The sequence below is a fragment of the Cucurbita maxima genome, unplaced genomic scaffold (assembly GCF_002738345.1).
Source record: "Cucurbita maxima cultivar Rimu unplaced genomic scaffold, Cmax_1.0 Cma_Scf00047, whole genome shotgun sequence".
Taxonomy (NCBI): domain Eukaryota; kingdom Viridiplantae; phylum Streptophyta; class Magnoliopsida; order Cucurbitales; family Cucurbitaceae; genus Cucurbita; species Cucurbita maxima.
In genome coordinates, this window is record NW_019272063.1 from 1,072,961 (window position 1) to 1,088,416 (window position 15,456).

Here is a 15,456-nt window from a genome sequence, read left to right on the forward strand (position 1 = left end):
CAACTCAAGTCACTGCTAGTAGATATTGTTTGTTTGAGTTTGTATGTATCACTTTCAGCCTCACGATTTTAAAGCGCGTCTACTAAGGAGAGGTTTTCACACTCTTATAAGGAATATTTCGTTCCCCTTTCCAATCGATGTAGCCTCACAATCCACCCCCTTGGAGGCCTAACGTCCTTGCGAACACACTGTCTAGTGTATGACTCTAATACCATTTGTAACAGCTCAAGCTCACAACTAGCTCATATTGTCCGCTTTGGCCCGTTACGTATCGCCGTCAGTCTCACGACTCTTAAAACGCGTCTACTAGAGAGGTTTCTACACCCTTATAAGGAATGTTTCTTTCCCCCTCCCAACCGACGTGGAATCTCACAATCAAACTCTAACAAAGTTCATTACATAAAAATTCCAAAAATCTTTTGATCAAATCTAGAAGTTTAGTTTTATTACTAAACATTCTCACTTTTTGTCTGAATTTAACAGACATCTAAGTGGGCCTAATCCCAGAAGACAGCAAAAGGGACATGGAAAGCAATGGAATAGTTTAAATTTCAAGGGCCAACGTACAAGAACAATCAATTGAAGCACAAGTTTTTGTCACAAACAATACGTAATGCATTTTGAAACCATCGAAAGGGGCACTCATACAAAACCAACCAATCCATGTAATCGGAAAAATAAGTCATTTCCATCAGCAAATGCAAATGTAGATAGCAGGGAACTGGTGTAATCCTATATTCAAGACACTACCACAGCCAAAATTGTAATACGAACCTTTAGCTTGCCAACTTAGTCAAGCGGTGAACCGTGCTTCTCGCAACTCTGTTACCCGGATCGATCTTCAGGACAGCCCTCAGATCTTCAGCTCCAAGTTTATACTTCTCCATACTTTCATACAGAAGTGCACGTTGAACGAGAACGGTTACATTTGTATCGTCGTGATCCAATACCTACACAGCACAGGGAAGGATATGACTTTTTATAAGTACTCTACAGTTACAATTCTTTTTCCCCTTTGTGGGGAGGGTGGAATGGTAGAGGTGGCATAGTTTAACAAAGCAAAAACAAAACACTATAAGCCAATAATCTAAGTAGTTGTACATTTTCCCCCTCCTTCAAACAATGTAGATCTAACCGTCTAAGCCTACCGCTTGCATATATTGTCCTCTTTAAACTTTCTCTTTCGCGTCTACTAGGGAAAGGTTTCCACATACTTGTAAAGAATGTTTCATTCTCCTCAATTGACTCACAATACGGTAGCAACTTCAATGAGTACTGAGACACACTAGAGACAAAGTCGTTACTTTTTTTTTTCTTTTACTTTTACAAGAACCGAGTTATGATTGTTGCAAACCAAGCTGCAAGAAAGAACCAGTCTAAACTTCCTCTCAACTAATGTCAATGTTACTTAAACCTAGAATTTTAGGTGCCTATTGTGTTCATAGGGCTAATAGAATTTGGATTAGCAAGTAAATAATTCTAATAGAATTTGGATGTTTTACCTTTGTACAATCAACCACGGCCTTCTTATACTCCCCAACTTCTTTGTAACATGAAGCTCGTGTCGACAAGACTTCGACTGTGGCAGCATTATCACCAGCTTTCTTGAAAAGAATCACAGCCCAAGAAAGCCACTTAATAGCATCGGCGTATTGTCCCTGCTTGTAGACATCAACTCCCTTGTTCTTTGCCAAAGAAGCTGTCACCCCTGCAGGAGGAGGAGGAAGTCCTTCAATCTCAGTCGTTGAACCACCCACATCATGACTGCCTCCCCCAAACTCCGAATCGAATCCCCAGCCATCGGCATCAAAGGATTGCGGTGCTCCAGCTGCTTCGGGTGCCATTGGAGCACCTCCAGCTGAGGCTTTGGATGAGCTAAACAACATATCAAGTGGATCACTGGCAGCGGTTTGAACAGTCTCTTGAGCTTTGGAGCCAAAATCCATTGAGGGCATTCCAAAATCACCCATGTTTAAGTCTGAATGAAAACTCGATCCATTGAACCCAATGCCACTCCCACTCGATCCGCTCGAAGGAAACGCTGTAGTGCTTGGATTTGAAGCATTCTGGAAATCCCCAAATGAGTCCTCGTTTGTGTTGATCTTTTGGCTCTTACTCGTTGAATTCAGATTCCCTGATGGCTTAGATCCGAAGTCAACTAAAGAACCAAAGGGATCCTTACTAGAGCTCGTCTTACCACTCCCAATGGTTGAGCTCATGCTTGGACCTCTGTGATTTGGAGCCCTGATATTGGTGGTATAGCTCTCATTACTTCGCCCACTATTGTAACTGTTGAGATTCTCAAAACTCCCATTTGCACTGCTTTTAGCCGGATTACCACTGGCTTTTGGCAACGAATTGCTCATATTTCCCATGGAAAACGAATTCCTATTCAAAGCGGCACTCGATGATGCCGGATTCGAAGCCAAATTCTTCAATGAAGCATTTGTGTTACTCTTACCCGATCCCAAGGCCGAACCGACCAAATCGCCGAACAGATTCGGATTCTTTTCAACAATTCCAATGCCCGAATTGGAGCCTGAATTAGCAGTCGAACCCCAGCTCTTCCCAAATATATCACCGACCATGGAAGCGGGCGAATTGGACAAGTTAGGTCGCGCCGCCTGATTCGGCGCCGGCTGATGCGTCCACGACGGATTGTTAGGCTTCCAGGCCGGCCTCGTCTGTGTCGACGAATTCGAAGAACCAGAGGAAGCGTAGGAAGAATACGAAGTGGTTTTATTTTTCTGATCGTTGAGGGATTTGGAGCGGGAAGATCCGATTCCCAAATCGAACTCGAAATCCTTTCCGAAATTAGAATTCATGGCTCGTGGAATTCAAATGCCCAGACAATGAATCAAAATTAAGAATTCAAAAAAATGGATCTATCTTTCTCAGAAGCGTACCTAGGCGGAAGAGATCGGAGCAATCGAGTGGAGAACAACCTCTAGATCCGGCAATCGTGAAAGGAGGCGGCGGAAGATGGGTAGATATGGGGTGGATGAGTGGGACGCGCAGAGCAGGGTTCCAAAATGTCTCTCCTGAATCTGAGTTCTCTTTGGTTCTTTCAAGCTTCGCCGGCTTTGACTCTCTGCCGGTCAATATTTAGTTTATAAATTTTCTTTTAATTTTTTTAGCCATATTTCTATTAAATAAAATGATTTTAGTATAAATTGTAAATTTATTTGAATTAAAATTTATAGATAATAATAGGACCAAATTTGTAATTTCACATTTAAATTTGAATTTAGTATAAATAATTTTGAAAAAATTAAAATTCTTTACAAATAGGACTATTTAAGAGGCCAAAATTGTAATTTTTGAAACTTAAAATGGCTACAATTGTAATTTCACTCATTTTGATCGCCTGTTCTTACGGTATAAATTCTGGTTCCGCCATTTCTTCTTCTTTACGAGTTCCGACTTCGTTTTCCGATAGTACTCCACCAGCGTTTGTCTCTCTCTCGGCCCTCTTTCTCTCTATCCTAACCCTAATCGAACCTGCTACTTCATGTGCGACGATTCCAATCTCTTTTGTTTTGATATTATCATTCAGGTTGAGTTGATGGCTTCGGAGGTGCTAACAAATGAAGCTTACCATGAAAAGTAAGATTTTCACATCTCCTGTTTGGACTAAAATCAATGATTTATTCAAATTTTTTCTTGCTAAAACAAATTCACTTGGATGTCTTGTATAGATGTGATATTTATAGTTACGGAATCATAATATGGGAGCTTTCCACAATGCAGTGACATGGAAGGAATGAACTTGATGCAAGTTGTAGGCGCATATTTTTTCGTTACCAGGAAGTTTTGGCGAAGGTAAATATTCAAGTGTTGCTTGAACTAGAAGAACATAATAACATGAACGAATATCCAAGTGTTGATTGCCTTATATAGTTGTTATGTGAAATATTGGTTGCATTGGAAAATTGGTTGCCTTAATGTAATAGTTGCTTCCAAACATTAGCGTTAGTAGTAGTGTTCAAACATCTGTGAGGCTTGCCATATCCATGCCCCTTTGGAATGAACACGGAAGTAAGTAAAGTTCATTATTTAAGGAGAATATTCTATAATTAAATTTGGAGATGGAAAGGAAGCTTGAATATCGCATATTTATGTGCCTTCTTACTGCAAAGAAAGGAATCAGATCCTTATTTGGCTATTGTTAAGGTTCGATGGTCTCAGGAAGAAACATTCTTGGTATGAATAAGTTTAATTGATCGATAGCTGAATTGAAACTTTTTTGAAATTCCTCTGGATTATGAGATGTTCACATGGTCCATAATGAGAGATAATCCAACCCAATCTTTGCTTGACAGAAATATAGACTCTATGGAATGGTCTCGATGTATTTAGAACTCAAGAATTTGTAGTGTCCTGAAAATTATACAAGAAAGAAAATTCTCAGAGCTTCGTTCCCAAGAATATTGATTCGAGACTGATACTTAAAGTAAGAGAGAATGATTGATAAGACCTTTAGAAGAATTAGAAGGACAAAAAAGGCACCGGGAGAAAAAATTTCTGTTTACTAAAATCTGATTTTGTTAACTTGGTCAAGCTTTTTGACAAGGGCACGTCAATTCATGTCTCAAGGGAAACATTAGCCTTTTCACTGATGGACAACGATTATTGACCGTTAGCCCTTTCACTTCAATGTATAGGATCCTTTCCAAGGCACTATTTGAAAGATTTGATGTCCTTTGACTATTTGTCCTGCTCAAAATGCTTTTTTTAGAGGAAGAAAAATCTTCGATCCTATTTGCAATAGAGGAAGGAAAAAAAAAAAAGGTTGGATCTTAAAACTAGACCTTGCAAATGTCTTTGACTGAGTTGATTGAGTTTTATTATTTACTATCAGTTTGCAGATGTGACATTGTATTTCTTTTTTTTCTCATTTTTTGTTAGGATAAGGACTTTCAATTTAGGACTTATTTTTTATACTTAGAGCTTTTGAAGCTGCAGCTGGTTTGAAAATTAATTGGAAAAGATCATCAGATTGTGGAATCAATATTGAGGCCAAAAGAGTGGAGTTAACTGCTATTCAGTTGGGATGGTACAAAGCTGAAAATTGCCTATTTCTATTCTTGGTTTTATCTATCCTTCCTTTATAAGCCATTAGATCATGGACGTTTGGGTCTCGGAAACCTTTTCAATCACCTTTATTTCTTTAGGCCCATTTCAAAGAGGTGATGGAGGTATTCAAATGAGCTGCTTGAATTGTGGACCAAAGTGGTTATATATGAAACTGATGAGTTTGATGGTTCGCTATACAGAAAATTGGAAGGTGCCGGAGAGGTCCTTGGTGGAATATATCCGAAGTAACATTTTGGTAGATCCTACTAGCATTTTGGTTGGAGATGGAAGAAGAACAAAATTTTGGCAAGACTCTCGGCTGGGCGATATCCCTCTAGCATTGCAACCTCCAACTTTTATGCGGTATTCCGAGAACAAAGCTGCTCTGCAACGGGGTTTTCTTAAACCTCAACGAATAGATCACAGAATATTTTGGCAAAAGGGGGAACCTTCATGAAGAAGAAAAGGAGAAGCTTAGATTAGAAGACTCTTGGAGGTGATTAATGAAGCTTCCCCCATTTTTTTGCCTCACAAAGAATGCAAATTTGGACTCTGGTAAGCAAGTAATACATCTTTCCACCAATAAGATTGGGAGAAAAGAAAAAGTGTGCAGTCCCTTCATTCTGCCTTCCTTGTTCCTCTAGACCTTCTCTAGAGAGTGCTTCCTCAGCTTGAACCTGCTGCAATGCACCTTCTCCTCGTTGTAAGACCAAATGAGACCTCTATAGAAGAAATTTTGTGGACTAATATGAACTACTCTTCACTTTGCAGACTTTCACGCTCATGTTTTGATTTGACATGGCTGATGGTTGAATGTAAACCAATTGTGAATGAAAATAAAGGCATATAGAGAAGAGGAAAAGAAAAAACCAACGAAAAATGTTGAAATTCACTCTCATTTTCCTTCACTAGTTTCTTTTTCTTTTTAGGTAAAAACATGTAGAGTGAAGCTTCAAACTTTTGACCTCTTGATTGAGGAGGTATATGTCTCAACCACTTGAGCTATGCTCAAGTTGAACTTTCCTTTTCACTAGTTGCAACATAAATGCCTCTCACAACACTATATCTATATCAAAATCTACCTCTAGAAAATGAAAAATGTTACAAATGCACTGAAGTTAAACCTTATTCTAAACTCCAGAAGGCTTGTAAACTATAACCAAATAGTATGCATGGAAGCACTGTTGTTTATCGAGTAATGAACTTAAAATGTTGAATTAAGGATGGAGAAGTTATTGAGAGATCCCTTGCAGTTGAAGCGGCCAATGTCATCAGTTTCTGGTGGCTCAATGGCAGTGAGATTGATGTAAGAAAGCTGAACGTTCTCACAAGGCATGGCTGAGCTGCATTGCAGATTTACTGCAAATTCAGAGTTGTAAGTGCCACTTATGTTTTTAATATTGATGTTACTCAGCTTCACACCTGATGACTGAAAAAAAAAAAAAAAACACCATTTAGCATACTTTTCTGTTGAAGAATAAATTTAGCACGTAAGCTTTTTAAATCGACCATTGTGTGGATTTGTCGAAATTGAGCAACATAAAAGTGTTTTTCCGGGAAGGAATAAATTGAAGCTCAACTGTAGATTATTTTTGGCTAATAACTATGATAGTTTGAGGTAGAAAATAATTTTTGTTTAGGAAAGAGTTCTTTCTATCCTGTAAACATGCATCTGTGCCAGAGTTATTTCTACTTTGTCACATCGAGTCAAATCAACCAAAATTTATCCTATAAACATGTCATGTCAATGTTTTGTCAATAAGGTTACAACTAGGATCACAATTTTTAAAGTGAAGGAACTAAATTATAATGAGACAATAAGAAGTTGAAAGTGCAGGGATTCTATTACAAGTATTTACCTCTTTTATGTCACAAAAATGGTTAGGACAATACTGTTGATCTATGATAATGGGATTTGAGACATTGAACATCACAATGTTTTGAAATGTCAAATTGGTAGCTTTGCTTGCGTGATCTTCTCCTGGCCATGTCTTTACCCTCACTCCATTTTGAGTGTCTTTTATGGTGCAATTCTCTACTCTTATTCCCATCACATCCTTCTCCTCCCTGTACCTCCCTAGACTCCCCACACTGCATTATTCCATATCAAACACATTCAAAACTATTACCATTTTAATGCTCTTCTACTTTTACTAAATGTTTCAATACTATTGTAAGTGTAAATGATGTATATACAATTAATAGTGAGATGCAAAGTTGAATTGTGATGCTAGAAATGATGGTAGATACGATACCTGATTCCATGACCAGGACCACATATAACGTTAGAAACCGACACGTTGATGCTACCAGGTCCGATGGAAACACAGTCGTCGCCAACACTGATGTCGGAGGCTGTGATGTTGATATTGGTGGACTGACTGATATGAATGCCATCAGTGTTCTGACTATTCCAAGGAGCTGTAATCTTGAACCCAGAAAGATGAATATTGTCACACCCATTAAGGGCTACATGAAAGCCCTTGCTGTTCACAAGGCTAATATTGCTCACTGTCGCATTTGACACATCACTCAGCTTCAAAGACTGCTCATATAAGGGAAACTTGCATCAATGTATGGAAATGTGTAAAAATGGTTAAAGCTTTGGTGTCTTTGATGGGAGAGAAGCAGATGATCACAGCAAATTCAGATAGAAAATTCCACAAAAAAGGTGAATTTTCAACTTTTTAAATTTACCCTCTGATTCATTTTTTAACTTGTTCATACTTACTGTGGTGAAAATGCCACAACTCAAGCGATGGCGGCAGTTGAAACCATACAACCAGGTTTCAGCACCCTGGCCGTCGAGAATGCCGGATCCGATGTTGCCGGTGATGGTGAGCTGGCGGAGGGACTTGAAGTAGATCCAAACGTCGGCGGTGAGGGTGGTGGGAGCAATCAAAGTGCCTAAAATGATGACTTTGGGAGAGAGATCACCGAAACAAGGGCCTGAAAATAACACTTGGGCAAGGAAGAAGCTGCCCTCTGGTATTAAAAAGGTGGAGCTTCCTCTGTAAGCACATGCATCCTCCCACGCCCCCATGAATGCCTATAGCAACAGAGAATTAAAATTTAGTTTTTATAATTTAAAAAAAAAATGCAATATTAATAGTCCTTTTTAAATATTTGATTTTGATGAAATTAGTACGTTAAAATTTCATTTTTATTAATTAAAATATATACCTAGTTGAAATTTTAATATTTGTTAACTAGGTTTGACCATTTTATTGAAGGACCAGTACTCTTTTCTTTTAATTTGTTTGACTTTCTGGCTACATTTAAAATTTTGCATGCTCAATTTTGACTTTATTATTACTTTAGTTTGGTATAATTTATTGGTTAATTAATGAGTAATTTTCTAATTTAGTTCTAAAGTCACATTTAATCATATTCAGAGGTAAATTTCAATGAAATTAGTCTAAATTTACTCAATATTAAGGTTATAATATTTTTCTTAAAAAATAAAATAGAAGATAGAAATTGTTTCTAATTACCAAGCTGTTCTCTGTCTTGCCATCAGCAATTGCCCCATAATCAGTTACATCAAAAACTGCCAGTCCCCTCCATGGATCTCCGCCGGGGGGCTCCGCCATGTCCGGTGGCAGAAGAAGAAAATCCCATGAACCGGCAGCAGATTCCAGTGCTGGTTCCGGCGAGAAATTACGTCCAGATACAGAAACAGCCAGAAGAAAATAGAAGATTACCAGAGATGAAAGCTTCATGGTTTTTGAGAATTTTGAGATTCTCCTCACCAAGAAAATGGCGATAATTGGCCATTTATATTCTAATGAATTCTTAACTGAAGTAATTACGATTAATTAATTACTTGGACTGGTTCGTTTCTGGTCGTATCTAATTTAATTCTGGATTACCATCTCTTTATTCAGTTTTTAAGCCTTGTATTAAGCTGTGACGGATTGTTTAAGGAGGGTAATTCTCCTTAATTATGAAATTTATTAAAAAAAGAGTTACTAAAAAAGAGTTTAAATACTAAACGCCTAGTACACCACCACACGGACCTCTCATACTAGGTTAAAGTACCTGATATGGATCAAATTGTCTCACGACGTTCTGAACCTATCATACGTATCGCTTTAATGAGCGAACATACTACAACTCCAAGTGGCAAAGAGCCAATCGAAGTGTCAAACTTGATGTGAGCTCTTGAGGAAGATTAGTATGTTATCCCTAGAGTAAACTAGGGTCATAGGTGACAAAAAACGACATCGAGGGGCCAAACTTTCCCATCGATATGAGCTATTGAGGATCTTTCTTGGTGCATAAGCAATAATATTCCTTAGATAACTCGATTGAGATACTTTAGGTTAGTTTGACACATACAAGACCTAGTTTTGAAAAGAATTTTGTGCATTTAGAATTAGACTCAAAAACATCAGACATGCCAATTGAATCATGTCATGTTACATTAAGCTACAAAAAAAAACAAAAAAAAAAAAAAAAAAAAAAAAAAAAAAAAAAAGGCAAAAAAGAAGCTTCAACTGCAGCTTGAGGACTATGATCACTTGCAGGGGGCTGGAAATTGCAGACCTCTATAGCCTACTTTTGCATTTGTACAATCTGACCTAAACGGCAACGCTTTGTCGTTCGGACGCCCACTGTACTTCATATTTACGTTGGACATCTCAATGTTTTGGCATGGGAACCGCTTGCTGCATACCAGTTTAACTGCTACTGGAGAGATTGTTGTTCCTTTTATATTAACGAAATGAACATCGCTGATTCGGACTCGTGATGGCTGCATCGTATCCAATAAAATCACGTTAGAAGCAGGTTAAGTTTGATTGAGAAACCAAAAACGATAACGAACCGGCTTTTTGCAAACTTTTGAGCAGCTGTACTGTTGGTCGATGATAATCGGGTTCTTCACATTGATCAAATTGATGTCTTGGAATAGTATGCCTACCGCTGCACTCGGGGGCGAGTCTGCCCATGTTTTGATTCTAAGCCCATTGTCAGTGTTAGTTAACGTGCAGTTCCTAACGATAATACCCCGCACGTCCTCCTCATTTGGGTACTTCCCGAGGCTACCAATACTGTCATAGTAGAACCCTTGTTGATCATCACGTTGTATGCAATATTACATAGCTAAACAAGAACAAAAATCACGTTATATTTCTTTTTTCATTACCTGATACCATGTCCTGGCCCGCATTTGATTTGGTCGATAACAACGTTCATCGATCCTCTACCGACAGAGATACAGTCGTCACCCGTAGCAATGGTAGATTTTGTAATTCTCACCTTAGTGGAGCGACTAAGATGTATACCATCAGTGTTCGGACTATCATCTGGTGCGATCAGGTGTAGCTTTCGAACCCTAATATTTTCAGAATTCGTGATGAACATGTGATTCCCTTTACTGTTAAGGGAAGTGAGGCCTTTCACGAGTCCGTGTCGGATGCCATTAAGTTTTAAACTCTAAAAACAAAGAATGAAAAAAGAATGAGACTGAATAATCGACCCGACAAAAAAAAAAAAAAACATGTTTGTACTTACAACTGGGAGCTTCTGACAATTTTCATTCACATGGCAATCATTGTACTTCCAAACCTCACTACCTTGTCCATCCAATGTACCTCGTCCAGTCACTATCAAACCATTGATTTTCTCGAACAATATCCATTCAGCTGAGACGTATTGGCTGACGTCAACGCCACCTTTTAACGTGGCATCAATTTGAACGACAATTGGTTCTGTGTTCCGACAAGGCCCAGCGAAAGCAATTTGATTGATCAAAAACACACCACTGGGAATAACAACTCTAGCCGCTTGCTTGGAGCGACAAGCGGCAACCCATGTCTTCATGAAAGTCTACCAAAAAAGACATCATTAAACACGACAACGACAACGACGACAACGACAGTAACAAACATGCTTAACAATTACTTGAGTGTTGTCTTTGGTGCTACTGAATTTGGCACCGAAACTAAGCACGTTAAACACGACTTCCTTTCGATGTCTAATACTGTCTAGATTAATTGATGAAAAGGGGTCGGGTGTGCTCGGTCCAATGAGCACCTTTGCCTCGGCAGCAACGAATGATGCTAAGAACAACCAGAGAAGGACGGGTAGTTTCGAAGAAGAATTCATCGAAGCTCACCCAAAGGGAAAAAAATTTATTGGGTTTATTTATTTTATGATCAAGAAGCCTCCAAATGGAGGCTAAGAAATAGAATTGGAATGATGTTGTGTTTACATGTTGGGTTATTTTATAGCTTGTTTGAAGGGAAAGGGCTTAAAATTAGTGAATTTTTTCCCTTTAATTTAGGCCTTTCTACTTGAAAAACTAAATTGGTGGCCATTTTCAAGCTTCACCAAACATCAAAAACAACTTTGTTTATGTGTTGATATTGAAATTGTTTAGTATCATTTGTCCTTGTCCAACATAAGATTGAACTATCGAAAATGATAGTGAAACCTGATGTTTTTATGGCAAACACAGTAACTAAGCTTATAATATACATTTTTATAAACAAACAGCTGTCCCTTAACCTTTACCGTTAGGTCATCTCTATTTTCTTAGCGTGGTCAGTGACCTTTCTCTTGACCCACAATAGAGTTTACATGGTCTGGTTAGGTTTGAGAGATTTTTTTGGACCAACCCTCTCTATTCAAGTTGGGTTGTCGGAAATATCGACACTTCTTGAGAATTGATTACCTTAAAGGTAAGGAAAATATAGACCAACCCTCTCTATTCAGGTTGGGTTGTCGAAAATATCGACGAATTGATTACATTAGTAAGGAAAATATAAGAATAGATCGCGAAATTAAAAAACAATAAAAATAATTATTTTGGTAAGGAAAATATGAGGATAGATCCAATCACGAAATTAAAAAATAATAAAAATGAACTATACCTAACAAAATAAATAAAAAATACTATAGAACTAGAGTCGAACTTGTGCGAGAATAATTCTAGAGAAGCTGGGTTAGCAATTTGGAAGAGAAGTATGCTAAGGTTCTTAATATATTTTATTATTTGGTTCAACTTGAAAGAATATGTATGCTTTACCGACTGTAAAGGTGAATGAAATCAGTCTAATTCATCTTGAGTTAGGTTCAGCAGAATGAGTAGGGAGAAAAGCTGATAGATAGTTTACGGTTCAGGGGTGAAGACAGGAGAAAGAATCCATCATTTTATTCTTCTTTCAATTCATTCTCTTTTCTTTTACCTCCTTCAATCAGGAAAAGGTGAATGAGTCAGTAGGGAGAGGATGAAACTCGAATGAATAGTCTTGACTCTCCTGTAAAGGAAGGTTTTTGTCCCATGAGCCCAAAATTGAATTGAATCAGTTCGGGTTCAGAAAAATTAACCCAATCTAACTCGAAATGATAACCCAACCCAACTGAACCCCAATAATTCGAGTTGGGTTGGTCCGAGTTGTCGGGTTGAATGTACACCTCTAACGAATAGTTGGCGATGGGTCAGCCACCTTTCGTGGAGGTTGAGTCGTTATTATAGGTTGTGGCTGACTTGGAGCAACCCGTCTCGGTTGTGGTTGACTCGGAGCAACTCGTCTCCTCCTCGGTCGATCATAGGACTCTATGTGAGCCCACTACTTATCGACTTATCTTAGTGAGATCCTTACAAGTTGCCATGACACTATACGTAAGTCGAGGCTTGATTCAATACCCTACGATACTTAAGTAGTGGTCACATCAATATTGTTTTTACCTTTGTCGAGTTTTTTTTTCAAAAAATAAAATGTAAATTTTAATAGAAAATAGCAAAATTCATTTAATGATCATTATTAAAATTTATTTATTACAACAAAACCTTTGGACTTATTTACTAATAAATTGTATTTTTACCTTTAAATCATCAATTTTTATATCAATTTTAGCTGAGTTAACTAACTTCTAATTAAATAATTAATAATTACTCAAAAAATGGGTTAATTTAAATAATTAACGTAATCACGATTTTTACCACAAACCTAGCCAAAATTAACTAAATATGGGTTAATTTAAATAATTAACGTAATCACGATTTTTACCACAAACCTAGCCAAAATTAACTAAATTAATCCTAACTTTAGAAAAGCAAAAATTTTATTTAAAAAATAAAGTGAAAATGATTGGTCCATAATGCTCCAACTCTAACAATATTTACTATAATTTTGAAATTCAGTTAAAATTTTCTCATATAAAAACAAGTCATTTGTTGAACCGAAGGAATCAAGGCAACAACTTCCCATTTTCTATTATCCAACAAAACAAAACAAAACAAAAAAAAAAGCAAAAAAAATAGCTCGAGATTTGTAGCGAAGAAACATGGCGTATGACGGCGGTGGATGCAAGAACAATAAAGTTGCCCTGGTTGGGTTGTTGTCTCTGTTTTTGGTTGCCTTGGTTAATGGTGCAAGTGGCGCAGGAGAGGACTCTGGGTCCTCTAATGTTGCCATTAAGACTATATGTGAGCCCACTACTTATCGTGAAACTTGCGAAGAAGCCCTGGTGAAGTCCAATGTTGACTCAAAAGACCCACGTGAGTTGATCAAGGCAGGGTTCCATTTTGCTATTGAGCAGCTCAAAGCGGCAATTGCAAATTCCCCCACTTTGAAACAAGCCGCCACCGACCCCATGGCGAAAGAAGCCATTGATACTTGTGACGAGCTCATAGATTATGCAATTGATGATCTTTTAACTACGTTTGATCAAATCACTGATAGTTTTAGTTTAAATAGGGTGGATAATTATCTTAAGAATCTTAGGATTTGGTTGAGTGGTGCGTTGACATATCAAGAAACTTGTTTGGATGCTTTCGAGAATGTTACTGGCGATACTGGTGAAAAGATGACGAATTTATCAAGAAACTTGTTTGGATGCTTTCGAGAATGTTACTGGCGATACTGGTGAAAAGATGACGAATTTGTTGAAGACGTCAAAAGAAATGACCGCTAATGGACTTGTGATGGTGGGTGAGGTTACATCTCTTGTGAGCTCTTTGTGGAAGGCGCTCGGGCTGCCAGAAACAGGGCGACAACTCCGAGCAAAAGAGCTCGATGAAGAAGATGAAGAGGAAGAGCCATCTTGGGTCAATGACAGGCGAGGGCTACTCCAAGCCACTGGTGCCAAGATTAGGGCAAATGTGGTGGTGGCTAAAGACGGAAGTGGAAAGTACAAGACAATAACTCAAGCCCTTCAAGATGTCCCAAGGAAGAGCAATAAAAGACGGAAGTGGAAAGTACAAGACAATAACTCAAGCCCTTCAAGATGTCCCAAGGAAGAGCAATAAAACCTTTGTGATTTATGTCAAGGAAGGAGTTTACCAAGAGCAAGTAATGGTGGACAAAACAATGACCTGGGTCATGATGATTGGAGATGGTCCTACCAAGACCAAGATCACGGCCGGCAAGAACTTCAAGGACCTGGGTCATGATGATTGGAGATGGTCCTACCAAGACCAAGATCACGGCCGGCAAGAACTTCAAGGATGGAACATCCACATTCAAAACTGCTACCTTTGGTAAGTTACCATCTAGTTTATTATCATGTTCATACAAATTCAAAAAATGAATTTAACATTTCATATTCTTAACAGCGGCGGTTGGAACCAACTTCATTGGAAAAGACTTGTGGTTCGAGAACTCTGCTGGGCCTGAGAAACACCAGGCTGTGGCACTCCGAGTTCAATCAGACATGTCAATCTTCTACAATTGTAGAATGGACGGCTATCAAGATACTCTCTACACCCATGCTCATCGTCAATTCTTTCGAGATTGCACCATCACTGGTACCATTGATTTCATCTTTGGCAATGCTGCTGTCATCTTACAGAATTGTAAGATATTTGTGAGGAAGCCAATGGAGAATCAAAAATGCATCGTCACTGCTCAAGGTCGGCTCGAGAGGAAAGAGCCCACTGGTATCGTCCTCCAAAATTGCGCCATCTCTTCTGACCCTGGCTTCTTCCCCGTCCGCCATGTCTTCAAGACCTACCTTGGCCGCCCATGGAAGCAGTATTCAAGAACCATCATCATGCGTCCGCCATGTCTTCAAGACCTACCTTGGCCGCCCATGGAAGCAGTATTCAAGAACCATCATCATGCAATGCCAAATTGACGACTTGATCCAACCTGAAGGGTGGCTTCCATGGGAGGGCGATTTTGCTCTCAAGACTTTGTTTTACACAGAATTTGATAACAGAGGACCTGGTTCCATGGGAGGGCGATTTTGCTCTCAAGACTTTGTTTTACACAGAATTTGATAACAGAGGACCTGGTGCAGCAAAACAAAATAGAGTTAAGTGGAGGGGAATTAAACAAATCACACCAAAGCATGCCATTGATTTCACCCCTGGGTTGTTTATTCGTGGTAATCCCTGGATTAGGCGCACTGGAGTTCCTTACTATTCGG

General features: G+C 38.6%; 5 protein-coding genes and 2 long non-coding RNA genes across 10 annotated transcripts; 4 read left to right on the forward strand and 3 right to left on the reverse strand.

The window, feature by feature from the left end:
- Positions 1 to 523: 523 nt before the first annotated feature.
- Positions 524 to 3,104, reverse strand: LOC111470857 (jacalin-related lectin 5-like). Its single transcript, XM_023116505.1, has 2 exons — positions 1,503 to 3,104; positions 524 to 950 (listed from the first exon to the last, which is right to left on the reverse strand). Exons 1-2 carry the CDS (start codon positions 2,823 to 2,825, stop codon positions 777 to 779), a joined length of 1,497 nt encoding a protein of 498 aa, XP_022972273.1. The 5' UTR covers positions 2,826 to 3,104; the 3' UTR covers positions 524 to 776.
- A 322-nt stretch (positions 3,105 to 3,426) lies between these two features.
- LOC111470866 lies at positions 3,427 to 7,422 on the forward strand. Of its 4 annotated transcripts, XR_002715123.1 has the most exons (6): positions 3,427 to 3,606; positions 3,751 to 3,822; positions 4,665 to 4,791; positions 4,909 to 5,779; positions 6,330 to 6,451; positions 7,311 to 7,399. It is a non-coding gene; the product is annotated as an uncharacterized LOC111470866 (long non-coding RNA). The 4 variants fall into 4 exon arrangements; XR_002715122.1 differs by lacking the exon at positions 4,665 to 4,791; XR_002715124.1 differs by lacking the exons at positions 4,665 to 4,791; positions 4,909 to 5,779 and having other exon boundaries at positions 6,299 to 6,451; positions 7,311 to 7,422.
- Positions 6,269 to 8,119, reverse strand: LOC111470865 (exopolygalacturonase-like). The gene is made up of 4 exons (XM_023116517.1): positions 7,808 to 8,119; positions 7,332 to 7,621; positions 6,936 to 7,167; positions 6,269 to 6,505 (listed from the first exon to the last, which is right to left on the reverse strand). Exons 1-4 carry the CDS (start codon positions 8,117 to 8,119, stop codon positions 6,281 to 6,283), a joined length of 1,059 nt encoding a protein of 352 aa, XP_022972285.1. The 3' UTR covers positions 6,269 to 6,280.
- Positions 7,526 to 8,954, forward strand: LOC111470867. The gene is made up of 2 exons (XR_002715126.1): positions 7,526 to 8,089; positions 8,597 to 8,954. It is a non-coding gene; the product is annotated as an uncharacterized LOC111470867 (long non-coding RNA).
- A 596-nt stretch (positions 8,955 to 9,550) lies between these two features.
- On the reverse strand, positions 9,551 to 11,187 carry LOC111470806 (exopolygalacturonase-like). Its single transcript, XM_023116434.1, has 5 exons — positions 10,984 to 11,187; positions 10,594 to 10,908; positions 10,226 to 10,515; positions 9,905 to 10,130; positions 9,551 to 9,832 (listed from the first exon to the last, which is right to left on the reverse strand). The coding sequence occupies exons 1-5, from the start codon at positions 11,185 to 11,187 to the stop codon at positions 9,596 to 9,598; spliced, it is 1,272 nt and encodes a 423-aa protein (XP_022972202.1). The 3' UTR covers positions 9,551 to 9,595.
- A 2,164-nt stretch (positions 11,188 to 13,351) lies between these two features.
- Positions 13,352 to 13,956, forward strand: LOC111470721 (putative pectinesterase/pectinesterase inhibitor 28). Its single transcript, XM_023116311.1, has one exon. The coding sequence runs from the start codon at positions 13,372 to 13,374 to the stop codon at positions 13,954 to 13,956; it is 585 nt and encodes a 194-aa protein (XP_022972079.1). The 5' UTR covers positions 13,352 to 13,371.
- A 465-nt stretch (positions 13,957 to 14,421) lies between these two features.
- Positions 14,422 to 15,075, forward strand: LOC111470722 (pectinesterase-like; the record flags this gene model as incomplete). Its single annotated transcript, XM_023116312.1, has 2 exons — positions 14,422 to 14,566; positions 14,642 to 15,075. Coding segments are annotated over exons 1-2 (579 nt in total), but the record flags the coding sequence as incomplete, so codon positions are not given.
- Positions 15,076 to 15,456: the final 381 nt, after the last annotated feature.

Bases quoted from the DNA above. Each gene is read 5' to 3' on its own strand.
- LOC111470857 (XM_023116505.1), bottom strand. From the start codon at position 2,825: ATGAATTCTAATTTCGGAAAGGATTTCGAGTTCGATTTGGGAATCGGA. The intron at 951-1,502 runs GTAAAACATCCA...TGTGCTGTGTAG, and splicing joins CCGTGGTTGATTGTACAAAG to GTATTGGATCACGACGATAC.
- LOC111470865 (XM_023116517.1), bottom strand. From the start codon at position 8,119: ATGGGGGCGTGGGAGGATGCATGTGCTTACAGAGGAAGCTCCACCTTT. The intron at 7,622-7,807 runs GTAAGTATGAAC...TTATATGAGCAG, and splicing joins GTTGTGGCATTTTCACCACA to TCTTTGAAGCTGAGTGATGT. The intron at 7,168-7,331 runs GTATCGTATCTA...GGAATAATGCAG, and splicing joins GGTCCTGGTCATGGAATCAG to TGTGGGGAGTCTAGGGAGGT.
- LOC111470806 (XM_023116434.1), bottom strand. From the start codon at position 11,187: ATGAATTCTTCTTCGAAACTACCCGTCCTTCTCTGGTTGTTCTTAGCA. The intron at 10,516-10,593 runs GTAAGTACAAAC...CTTTGTTTTTAG, and splicing joins ATTGTCAGAAGCTCCCAGTT to AGTTTAAAACTTAATGGCAT. The intron at 9,833-9,904 runs GTTCGTTATCGT...GATACGATGCAG, and splicing joins CAAAAGTTTGCAAAAAGCCG to CCATCACGAGTCCGAATCAG.
- LOC111470721 (XM_023116311.1), top strand. From the start codon at position 13,372: ATGGCGTATGACGGCGGTGGATGCAAGAACAATAAAGTTGCCCTGGTT.